A 12529-nucleotide genomic window follows, 5' to 3' on the forward strand; every position below is an offset into this window, starting at 1 on the left:
TCCTCCACAAAATCTGATTAATCACATTATTAAATAAATATCCTGCAAATTTTTGAGTACAACTAGATGGCAAATATTTGTTGGAATGAAATACTAGTGAAAACTGAAAGGAAAATTGCAATCATTTCCATGCCTGAAGAGCCAGTTAGCTCACTCCTGGCAGAGGCAGGGTGATAGCCAACGAGTAGTCCGTACACATAACCAGGGAGTTTGGACCCAACTGTAAGCTCAAGCCTCAAGATGAAGCTGAGACATGTAGACGAGTCTATGATGACCACATTTGCCAAATGTGAGCGAGCTCATTGAAATTTATGCCAATTTTTCTACTTCTTCTGTCAGAACTAGCTATGGCTCTGTGTGTGTGTGCATGTGTGTGTGTGTGTGTGTGTGTTTAACAGTGGAATTTTCTCATTTACCACCTCCCTTCTAGTAGCTGCATTACTTGCAATGGTTAGCATCCATTTGGTTGACCTGGACTCCAGTCCTTTCCTGTATAGTAATTTACCGTAGCTGCCCACTAGGTTTGCAGAGATCAAAGTGTTCATCATACTGTCATACAATGCAGAAAGCAGTTCAAAAGTTACAAGGGTTCCAGCAAGAATTTGCAAAAAACATTTCTCAACACAAATGGCAGCCTCCTACCAAAATTTTGAGTCCCCAGTTCCAAGTATGTTTATAATTGAGCTTTATCATAAATATTATCAGGAATGCTCAAAATACTTTAATAATATTCTTATSTGTTTTCAAATAAACTAGTCAAGATAATAATTTGATCTTTTACCAAATTTTAGAAGTTGTGATTTAGTAACATAATTCTGTACTCAGTAGTATAAGCTTGAAAAATCATTTTTAATAATATACAAAAAAGAATAAGGAATATAGACATTGTAATTAAACATTTGTTTTCATCTACAAATATGTATTGTAAGTAACAAAATAATAAAATAATTCTTTAAGTCCTTGTGAACAGGCAGAAACAGAGGAAATAATTTTGTAAAATGGAAACAAAATCTTCTGAAATAGAAAATTATTTGGCAATATCTTTTAGCCTTTCAATAAAATTTCCATGTATACAAGTAATCCATATTTACAATATCATATGTAATCCTCTTGATTATATGTAGTAAGAAGTGTACATGTAATAACTGTACATTCAATTTTAAAATCTAGTTCGTACCACTATTTCTCAGGTTCAATAATATTGGAACAAAACATGATTCCGCTTCTGTGCTCAGTGCTGCAAGGCAGCATGTAAATRCATCAAAAAATAATTTGTTTTTCAGACATCTTATAAAAATAGTATTATTTATATTAGGTTTTGTAACCTCCTATGTTTTTATAGAAACCCAAACTTGGAATGTAAGCTGCATAATCATGTCCCTGTAAAAACATAACAATGTAGAAGATTCCAGAACATCCATAAAAATGCTAATAAAAAAGCTAGAGTTCTAACTTCCATTTATATATTTGAAAATATACTTTTTTAGTTTCCATGTTGCTACTCCTACACATAACTGCAAGTTCTATGTATCAAAAGCTGATGGAAGGCCACTTTGAGAAACAGATTTAGGATATCTGTTTTTTTCTAAAAAGATGACTCTCTAAAGTCCTCATTTTATTTAGCATTTGAAATAACTCGAACTAAGGATACTTACAAASATTTTTTTTAAATCTGTTTGGAACAGAAACCAAAAGACTAAAGCATGCAAGTCTATTTTAAATTGCACACTGCAAGGTCGCAAAAGGTTCGGGTGCTACAACATCTTGGAGAGACCTTCCAAGGTCCAAAGGAGCTACCAGCCCCTGTTTCATGTGCATCAGATATTACTGATTAYCTGTGTGATACCATAATTTCCCAGAATGGAATCTCAGACCTCCCTGTGAGTTTCTACTAGTGTTTAACCTCAAATTTGAAAAAGAAAAATGCAGCCTGGTAGACTACCCTTGAAAGGTTGCTAATCCTTGCTTTGCAAAGAATTTTGTATCATCAGAATAGACACAGAAGAAATGCCACTATTCTTTTTTTGAAGTATCATTACTCCTGGGCATAATTATTCTTAGGCATAATTATTACTATGGCATAATTCTAACAGCATATAGAACTATTCACCTATAAGCTTTTCATTTCAATACATCCAATTCACTGATGTAAGAAAGAAATCACAGATTTTGTGTTTTTTCCAGTATACGGTATGGATAGTTTCCTTCAGAATAATCCCTGTACATGTGACTATCTTGCACACAAACACACAGTTATTAGATGAGTTAGTGCCATGCAAGGATTGAGTGAACTCATTTTCACAGGTGGATGAGACACAGTAACAGGGCAATACATGCCAACTTAAAATGCTGTTGCCTGTGTTGCACCTGTGGTGAAGTGAATAAATGAGCTCCTCCTCTTCCTATTTAATTGGCAATATATAAATTTATAGTAGGACGTGTAACATAATAATGTCATGTCAACTGAACACTAATTTCATGTAAAAAGAGCACTCTCAATTTCCTCTCAAAAAGTCATTATCAATACTACTTGGATTTTATGCAGAAGCTGAGAACAATTTTCTGAAAGACGTAATTTTGTGGAACTTGAAAAACACATGCTTGAAAAACAGGGAAAAGCAGTCCAATCCATTGTACACAGTAAGACTGGAGGAGTGCTCACACAATAGGATAGTATAGTCATATCTTAATTCTACATGCAAGCATTTAATAGCAGGTATTTTCTCAGACATTATATGAATGCTAAATGGTTCTCAGTCATCCACACACGTATGTAAGTGATGACATAGAAATAGAGTTTAGTACCAAATAGTACAGCAGAAAAGTTTTTCTAATAATTCACTATGTTATCCTTCTACACTGTACTTAACAAATAATTAAATGTTATTACAAATCAAATAACAGGACCTGAGATGCACTTTGTCAAAGGAGGTCCAAAATAATGTATAACCAAAATTGTTTATACTAACACAACACAACAAAGTTTAATGTGTTTGAATGTTTTAAAAAGCTGAACTAAATGAAAATCAATGTAGTCTTTAAAAAAGTAGGAAATGGTATGCTGTTTGAACCATGCAGAGTTCTTTGCATCATAATTAGTGGTAAATTTGGAACAGCTATTGCAGTTATCAAGATTACTTTAATGGGCTCTGCAGCTTTTGTAAGAGATCATAATAGAAAGGCTCATCACTTTGGGCATGTGCAATCAAAATAATCTGTTATAATTATTCTTCAATCATAGTAAATAATAAAAGCACTGTTTATATTTGTGAAAAAATGAGTAATACATTAATACTCCAATTATTAAAATGAGCTATAAAAGTAAAGTGCTACTACAGACTCAAATAGCATTATTTAACATCTTAATTTTTAAGTAAGAAAAGTTTAAATGTTTTGATTATAGACTAAAGTTTTTCTTCACCCCTGCAACAAAAATAATTGTGACACCAGTATGGAGATATCAAAGCTGGCTTTCAGTTAGCTGGTAACATTTTTGTGACATCAGCAAAGCACCCCTCTTTCTTGGGAGAAAACATTTCTCACTTAAAGCTCCCCTCTTCTGTGATACTGCTCACCAGTCTACTCTGGTTTCCAACTTCCTAATTTCTAGTCTAGTGCCACAAATCAAGAGAAAATGTACAGTCAAATCAAGATAGTAAATACCAACTTCTGGGATCAAAGGAAGACTTAAATGATACATATATTTTAAGTGTGTATCTGTAGCTGTCCAAATAACTCTGCCTTCGTTATCTCATCATTTCCTTAGATCTCAGTAATAATCACCCATATCCAAAGCTAAATGCTTGCTGTCTCTATACAACATGCTTAGTAGAATTGGTTAAACAGAAGTCAACAATTTAAAATCTGTCAAAAAAATTAAATGTTTTTAAAAGCAACATGACGTTTCATGAAAATTTCAGGCAAACTGTTTCATTTCTTTATCTGAATTCAAAATCTGAGGCCAGAAATTTTTACAGTGCAACTCTGCAAAGTGCTGAGTGACCTCAAATCCTACAGATTTTAGCAGCTAGTGAGAGGGTTCATCATAATAAGAAATGAGGCCTTTTAGAAAGTGAACATTTTCAGAAAAGTTATGTGCTAAATTCTGTTCTGATACACATTTACCATTCTCACTCATACCTGTAAGATAGTTCAGAAAAAAAAGTACTCAACAACTTTTCATAACTGTAAGAGATACAGACATTAAATTTAAAAAAAGATGTAGAAAACATTTTCCCATTAGATCTATTTTAAAAGGCATTAAAGTTGGCATGTTTTTCATTCCAGCTCTCATGTATTTAATGAGGATTAAACATGAACCAATATAATGTATTTGGGACTTACTGGAATTTAAATTCGTATGCAGAAAATCTGAATACCTTTGAGCAAGCCTGACTAAAAATAAAACCCCAAACCTATTTCTATATCAATGTAACCGAATCAGGAGGAGTATTTTTTGGCAACGTAATAGTTGTTATGTTATACTGTATATTTTTTTTACATTGTTGATCGTTGGCCTGCTTCATCAAGTTTGAGGTTTCGTTTTCTGGCTGCTTCACTGTTGAAGCCCACATCAGATTTATCAGCGTTAATACAATCTGTCATCGTGGATTCTGCTTCTGTGCCTTCRGGACTCCCTCCATCAGGCCGTAGAACTTTAGCAAGCTCTTCTGGTGGGCGTTTCCAGTGGGGCCTGCTTGCCATCCACAGAATAAGTGCACCAAATATTACAATCAAAAGGCCAAGACAGTTGACAAAAATTGCTTCTGGTGGAGATGCGCTATATGCGGGATTTGTCCTGTTTTAAAAAAAAAAAGTTAAAAAGGGGAGTGGGAGGAGTTAAAAAAGACAAATTATTTAATGGCAATTCTGATCTAAAACCAGCAGTCCCTTGCTAGGCAAGATGTCTATTTAAAACAAAACGAAACAATGACTCAGTACTAGACTGCTATTATTCTGTGCAAAAGAGAATATAGTTTGCAATGAATAAATTTAATAAATGAAAAAAATAATACTTACAGTGAAAATATAAGCTTTTCTGTGATTCCCGTAAGAGCTGATGCAATCACTGTTGCAAAGATGAGGAGGCCCGAATAAATATGTATTGGCATGAGAGCTGCTCGAAGCCGAAGTGGAGCAAAAGGGAGCAGAAAGACAACAAAACCCAGGAAAAGCTAAACATGAAAAAAGATATAGAGATAAAAATTAATGGGATACAAGCTYCACTTTTCAAGCAGATTCAAAATCATCATAAAAATTCCATTTTGAGATGTCTTCAGGTACAAATATAATATGAATCGAAATTTTTATTTTTCAGTGTGTTTGCCTTCAATACTCAGACCAAAACAATAATTCTAGATTAGAACCTTGGAAACAAACATGAAATATTTTAGAAATAATCCAGTGTTCAACTAATACCAATGTTCAACTGAGTGGTAATGATAAAACCAAAAACAGAGTACTGGAGAAACAAAATTTCAATGTCACTAATTTAGTAATACTTCAAAAGTGCGAGGAGCTACATTTTAAGAGTCCCTTCAATTTCTCTTCAATTTCAATTTCTCTTCTCCCCTTTTATTATAGATTTWCACATAAATGGACATCAAAAGGTAGTTTAACCTTCTGTCTTCAGTRGACTTCAGTGGAATTTCACCTTGTTACAACTTTGGTTATATTGCTACATGCCCCTAGAAAGGCACTGGTCTATATCTGATATATATGTATCAGTCAGGTGGTGTTTACAGAGTGAAGGTGCGTAGGGCTGGGGGGGAAGTTGTTCAGGGGCCAAGCGCTCACTGTGCGGTGGATGATAACCCATCACATCACGTGCTTTCAGTCACAGACTTGCCCAATCACATTAAGGCTGCATCCCATCTTTACTTACTCCTGCTGCTAAATTAGAAATAAGTGCATGAATTTTTAAATTCATCTTGCTTTAACTTCCAGCCTTAGTCCTTCTTCTGTCTTCCCATGCTGGATTTAAAGAGCATAGTATTTTCTCCCTAGGAAGCTTTTAATACACTGTAATCAAGTCATCTCTTCTTTTAGATCTGAACAGTTGGGGATTTTTAAGTCTTTCACTGAAAGATATTTTTTTCCAGCTCTCATATTACTTTTTCAGCTTTTCTTTGCACTTTTTAAATTTTTTTAACATTTACAAAAATGCATTCTATATTCCATAGTATTCCATATTGGTCTCACTAATGCAATATGTRGAGGTAAAAATAGTCTCTTATAAACAGATTTATTTTTCCTATTGTCACAGCATCATGAGAACTCATTTTGAGTCCACTTTGAATACTTCTTTTCAGAAGACATTGCCTTCCAAAAGACAGTCTCYATTTTAAATTTTTGCCCTATTCTTAAATGTGTAACTTTGTGCTATACTGTATTAACATACTTTTGGCTTCAGTACAATATATTTACACTTCTGTTCCTGCAGGTATATTATTATATGAGCATCTCCTCAAGAATACCACTAAGAATTACTATTTTTCTAGTCTGAATAGTGGAGGGAAAATATTCACTTGTTTTACTGTTGTCATGTTTGCACATTAATTCTTAGATCAACACACCACTTCTGGCAAATGCAAAGTGTCCTGTCTATTAACAGAAATACTACTTTATTAATCTTTTCTAGTACTAGTTCTCAAGCACTTTATAAACTCCTATGAAGTCTCTGACTGAATACTTACATCCCAGTTTGGAAGAAGGAATACCACAGTTCTATGGACAAGGCAGCCAAGGCTTTGAGTGACATTGATCATGTTCATAGTAGCAAAACGAGAAGCAGATTGAAGACCAGCAGACCCAGCAGTAGCTCATTCACACGTCTAAGCCTTTAGATCTGCATTGCCCCCTATTGCATTTGTTCTATCTTGTAGCCAAGAAGTGATAACTAACCACAATACTAGTCCACAGATCCAACAGTTTTCATCTGGTATCACCAAAATAAGAGACATATGGCAGTTTTGCTTTAACTTCAGCAGTTTATAGAGCTTAAAAACACAATCCTGTAAACCTGAATAGTAAATAAACTGCAATTATCCTGGCAAATAAACAAAACATGCTTTAAAGTACATTTTTCTTTGAAATCAAAGGTCCAGTATTTGGACATTTACATGCTAATTTGTCAAATCACAGAATGTAAATTGAGTATCCCAATAGCTAGAGCACATTAGTGAGAGCCTACAGTAACTAAATTATTCAATACATTTTTAAACTTTACAACCTRGTTATAAATAAAGTTAAATTCTGACCTGGAGAGAATAAAATATAACAGCAGCCAGCCCAATCCAGCTGTGCAGACTGTACATGTTAGGAATGTTCTTGGCATTGTGGTACTCAAACACGGCTACCATAGAAACAATTACAAGAATCATAGCTATGGCATTTAACCCAGCATGGATGAACTTCATCAGGAGTTTGCTGCAYTTCCAGGTCCAGGGCAATCTGTATACAATAATGGCTGAGGAAAGAAAACAAACAAGATTTTGTGCCTTAAAGGATAACTTCTCTAAGATTTTAATAATTGTGCATCATGCAAATCATTCCAATAGAAATTACAGGAAGATCAAACCTTTAGTCCTCCAAAAAAAGTCTGTTAAAAAGATTTGTCTCCTATACAACCTAACACATAACATGTTCCAAATATACAACTGAGGCTTAAATACAGTTTTTTAGGGAGATTTCTTCCTAATTTTTGAAAAATTTAGGTATAAAAAAAAAAGAAAAAAAAAAAAAAAAAAAAAAAAAAAAAAAAAAAAAAAAAGCAAACAGCACTGTCCATTCCCAATTAAGTCCCAGTTCCTTAAATGGATCTGAATGGGATTCTGCATAGGAGTTTGACTTTTCTACTAGTCAGATTGGACGTATAGGGCCCAAATCTTTTATCCAGAAGATCAATTATTAGGGACGTATGTAAGAATGATGTTTTTATATTCATTTTCTTTGCCAGTTTTGAATGCCGTTATCAAGTAATTACATAGATTTTATATGACTTATCTGTTACATAAATATTAATAGGATTACTTTAAAGGGGAAAATGGTACTTGTTGAGTTTAAGGGAATTATAGTCTGACTCTTGAAAACAAAAGGATTTGGCAAATAAAACACTTCAACCTAATCTTAGATGAATGTAAGCATTTTGCCTACATTATCATATGTAATTCTAGTATGTTTTGTCCAGTCTGAACAAAACAACATTTTTTAAACAGTGATCTAACTCCAAATTGCCCATGAGGACAACTTAGACAGTTCCCCACTGCCCCGTCCCTTCCACAACTGCCTGTCACGTGCCCCAGCCGCAGCTGCTTTCTACAGGGGAACATACAGATCAGACTGTGCAACTGAAGCGCTGGGTACATCTTACTACAAATCAATAGTACTTCCAGATACGCAACAACAAGCAAGCATATTAAGGTACTAGGGGACAAATATTTATGTGCATCCTCGGTCCCTTGCCAAAAAAAGACCAGTGCCCACACTCATAATGTCCTTACTGAGTTAAAAAAAAAAAAAAGAAAAAAAGAGAGCGAGCGAGCTTTATTCATCTGGTTCATCAACTACTCATTTAATGTTTCTGATTATGAAATTACATTCAAATTGCTCTATATAGTTAGTTATACTAAAATCAAAGAATAGAATGTGTGCAGGTTTAAAAATGTTTCTATTCCAAACATTCAGAAACACATTACTATGCACACCAGATAAGAAAAATATGTATTACCTGATAAATACAATGATGAAGAATTTATGTAAGTAGTTCTCATGCTTTCCTCTTACTTCTCTGTAACCTTAGTTTTTTATTTTATTTATTCTGTATGTTGTGCTGAATACTAACAAATAACAAATTAAAGTTCTATTTACACATATTTTTACTTGGATGCATGCCAGAAAATGTAGTATTTTACTAAACAATTCACAAAGAGAACTCTGTTTGCAAGTGGAATTTCCACACTATAAGTGGATTTAAAATCAATATATGCTTTCACACATGCAATACTGGAATGAAAGTGACTTTACAATATTTAAAAATATTTAACACTTAGGTAGTTCTCAGCTTTCTATTTTTAAAAAGTGGAACTAGTAAATCAAAGTAAGGAAGCCTACTRTCAAAACAGCTTTACAGTAATCAAGCTATAAGACATAGATTGATTTCTGAGATTCAGCATATCAAGCTTATGATCACCTCCAACAGTTCTCAAAAAGTTATACAGATAATGTTTTATCTTGTTAATATTGAAATAATTGCCTGCAACAGACCACTATTATCAATTAATTTAATACTAGTAATTATAATTACTGTTTTTGTATAGCATGTATGCCACAAAGCCCCAGTCAAGCCTCAGTATCTCATGAAGGTATTGGAAGCTGTATGACAGAAAAGCAATGAATACAGACTGAGGGCTTGGRCACTCGTTAACAATGCTATCCATTAGCATGTTATATGCCATAGCCCAGACAAAATGCATAGCAGTATGCTTTGGTTTAACCTCCTTTCACTGAAGGCTATGTGTGAAGTTATACCCTGTGACTTGAGCAAATCTTATGGTCTACCACTGTCAGAAGAGACAATCTCATTTCCCTACCACCACCTTTGCTCTCTGTCTGACTGTGCTCTCCCCCTCTGTCCCAACCAATGTGTGTCTGACAGGCAGGAGGGAGCAAGACATTGGGGCACATAGGGGAGAGAAGAACTGATGGGAGAAGGGACCTTCCACTTGCAGTCGTGCAAGCTCTTAAAGAGCAAGGGGTAAAAGTACATACGTGTTTACCGCATTTGTATCTGTTCAGATGACACGCTAAATTAGTCCTATGAAGAACTTTCTTTAGTACAGCACCTCTACTCTTAAAAAGATCCGAGTTATTTAAGATCACATATCCTCAGACACAAGCTCTTTAGTGTGATCTCACTCCTGTTATGAGCTCTGATTTTAACGGATGATTTTAAAGGATGTCATGTAGGACGGAGCGATCTTGCAGTATCTTGTATTTGGTGTGAAATATCTGTTCCTCACAAAACATACACAGCAAAAATCTGAAGTTAGCTCTCTAGGACTTCTGGCTGCYGTGTGCTGTGGGGAGGTGTAAAGGATTGCTCATGAGACCCCTTCCTCCCCACTAAAGTCCACAGCTTGGCTCCCTGAGTCTGCACACGCTAACAACAGCTTACAGCTGCCAGAAGGAGAATATTACTGTTCACTCCTCCCATTTCCTCTCCTGCTCCTTCATGGATGTTCCTGTTGCTTGCTTTCTGCCAGTTCTGGACGCCTGCTTGCTTATTTTGAGAACCACTTTAACACTAAAATGGACAAAATGAACCCAATAAAAAAGTGTCCATTTATGATTTCAGCAAGGCTCAAACTAAGCTCATCATGAGAGCAGTCTTTTCACAGCTTGCCTATGATGAGACCCTGGCAGCTCAGCAGTTGCTTTCCCCTCAGATTCTTGAAAATTCTACAGCCCATCAGCTGATAGAAACTTCAGGAGTTTGCTGTTTTTCCTTTGAACAGACATTGTGATATATTGAAAAAAGAGGTAATCACAATGTTTGTCAGATAACTCAGAGCAAGCATTATCCTCAGATGTGATTTAAAGATGAAAAAATGTTTACTTCAACAGATTTGCATTATTGAAAAAGGATTGCAATAAAATGATACAAGAAAACACATTAAGAAAATTGCATTTAACACTGAAGATCTTCTGATCTTCTTGAACTGCTCCATCATCTTGGGTAACTTGTAAAGCTAGCTCATCAGCCATTATAACCTACTCCAAGAGATGACACTTGAAAAATTGAAAAAAATAGATTTGTTGTGTATGTTCAAATCAGAAAATTTCCCCAACATAATGCAAAACTAGAGGGCCCGCACTCCTTGTGCATGTTCCAGCCTCAAACTGCAGGGCTGCTGCTGAAGAGTGAGCGCACATGCTTTCCAAACAACAYGTTCCACTGGAATGAATGTCCAGATGTGCTGGACAAGTTTCCTGGCTGGATGAATGCAGTGTATCATACACCAGTGAAGCAAATGTAAATAAGGTTATTAAAAATGAAATTGTTAACTCCTCCTATTACAAAGAAAAAGTACTGCTGTTTACATTTATACTCTAAGTCTCTAGCCATTCTTCATTACTTAAGAATAGTGAAATCTTCCCCTCACCTCTCCCACAAAAAATCAGTGGTAAAACTATGAGGACTTCCACTGTTCTCTGCAATATTTGTTTGCCCTGCTTGGAGACATTACTAATGTTTCACTTAATTCTCTTCACATTGAAATTAACAAGTATTTTGTCACTGGCTTTATGGGAAATTATTGCTGGAGTTGGTATCTGTTGGTTCCCCTCAGCTGTTTTAATGCATTTTCACCTCCAAATTTCAAGATTCTTAAGGTACTATTCCCGTGCCATTATTTTTGCAATGTTTAGCTGTAGTTTAAACCTACTTGAAGCATCTCTGTGTCCTGCTATTGTTTTCTGTTTTTTAAACTTTACAAAGAGTATTTTTCTTCTTTCCTAAAGTGAAATTATTCATGAATTACACCATGTCAACTGTTGTTCTGTTTTTGTGGAATCAGCCAATAACACTGATACCAAATAGATTGTTCAAACATCAACATTCCTATCAGCCCCAAGCAGCAACCCTTGCACTTAAGACATAACAACCTAACATTGCATCACATGCATGTGATGGAAAAAATGATAATGTTGTAAATATAACAGGAAGCATTTAAAAGTTGGTCTAAGTCTAAACAGTAAGCAATCAAAARTTCCTGCCCCCACTCATCATAACCATTTTACGTTACACAAACMATAGACTGAAAATGAATTTTAAAAGTACATTTTACAAACTTATTTACATTGAATCTGGGCAGATAACTGTTTTACAATGATGGTGATGCGGCTGCACTTTCCCTGGCTCGAAACCCTTTTCCGGACTAGCTTCAGCGGTGCTGAACTCTCCTTTCTCCTCGTGGGACTTGGGAGAGTGAGCCAGAAGGGAGAAGGGAAGAAGGGAGAAATCTTCCCGAGGCAGCATTTCTGGCATGTGGGTTCTCAGCTTGCATAAATTCGTGCTGACTAGGAAAAACACCTCGCAAGCGCAAGGAAAGCCCGGGCCAGGGTAAACAAGTGGTTGCGGAGAAAAGCGCAYGCAGCAGCTTCGGCTTCTTACAACGGGCCCTTTGTCCCTCCTGCTCCCGGGGGAGGCGCCGGCCGCCCCCACGGGCTCCGCCGCCGCCCCGCAGCCCTCCGCCCCGCGCCGCCGGCCCGCGCGCACCCACCGATGCCCTGGATGAAGACGAAGCCGGTGACGATGAGCACCGGGTGCCAGTTGAACTCCGCCGCGCCCCCGTCCCAGCTGAGCCCCTCGCGGTAGTGGAAGACCCAGACGAGGGCGAAGATGACGGACACGAAGCCGACGAGCAGCGCCGCGACCAGCAGCGCCAAGAAGCGCCCGTAGTCCTCCATCTTCGGTGCCCCGTGCACGGCAGGGCCGCCGCAGGGCGCGCGCCGCGCTGACCGCCTCCCC

The 12529-nt window shown here is 36.4% G+C and overlaps 1 protein-coding gene across 1 annotated transcript; it reads right to left on the reverse strand.

The window, feature by feature from the left end:
• Positions 1 to 889: 889 nt before the first annotated feature.
• On the reverse strand, positions 890 to 12523 carry CYBRD1 (cytochrome b reductase 1). The gene is made up of 4 exons (XM_085323056.1): positions 12282 to 12523; positions 7260 to 7468; positions 5020 to 5174; positions 890 to 4798 (listed from the first exon to the last, which is right to left on the reverse strand). Exons 1-4 carry the CDS (start codon positions 12466 to 12468, stop codon positions 4498 to 4500), a joined length of 852 nt encoding a protein of 283 aa, XP_085179182.1. The 5' UTR covers positions 12469 to 12523; the 3' UTR covers positions 890 to 4497.
• Between the last annotated feature and the right edge of the window lie 6 nt (positions 12524 to 12529).

Source organism: Rhea americana, unplaced genomic scaffold (genome assembly GCF_003343005.1).
Source record: "Rhea americana isolate MKP2758 unplaced genomic scaffold, rheAme1 scaffold_12, whole genome shotgun sequence".
In the NCBI taxonomy this organism is placed as follows: Eukaryota; Metazoa; Chordata; class Aves; order Rheiformes; family Rheidae; genus Rhea; species Rhea americana.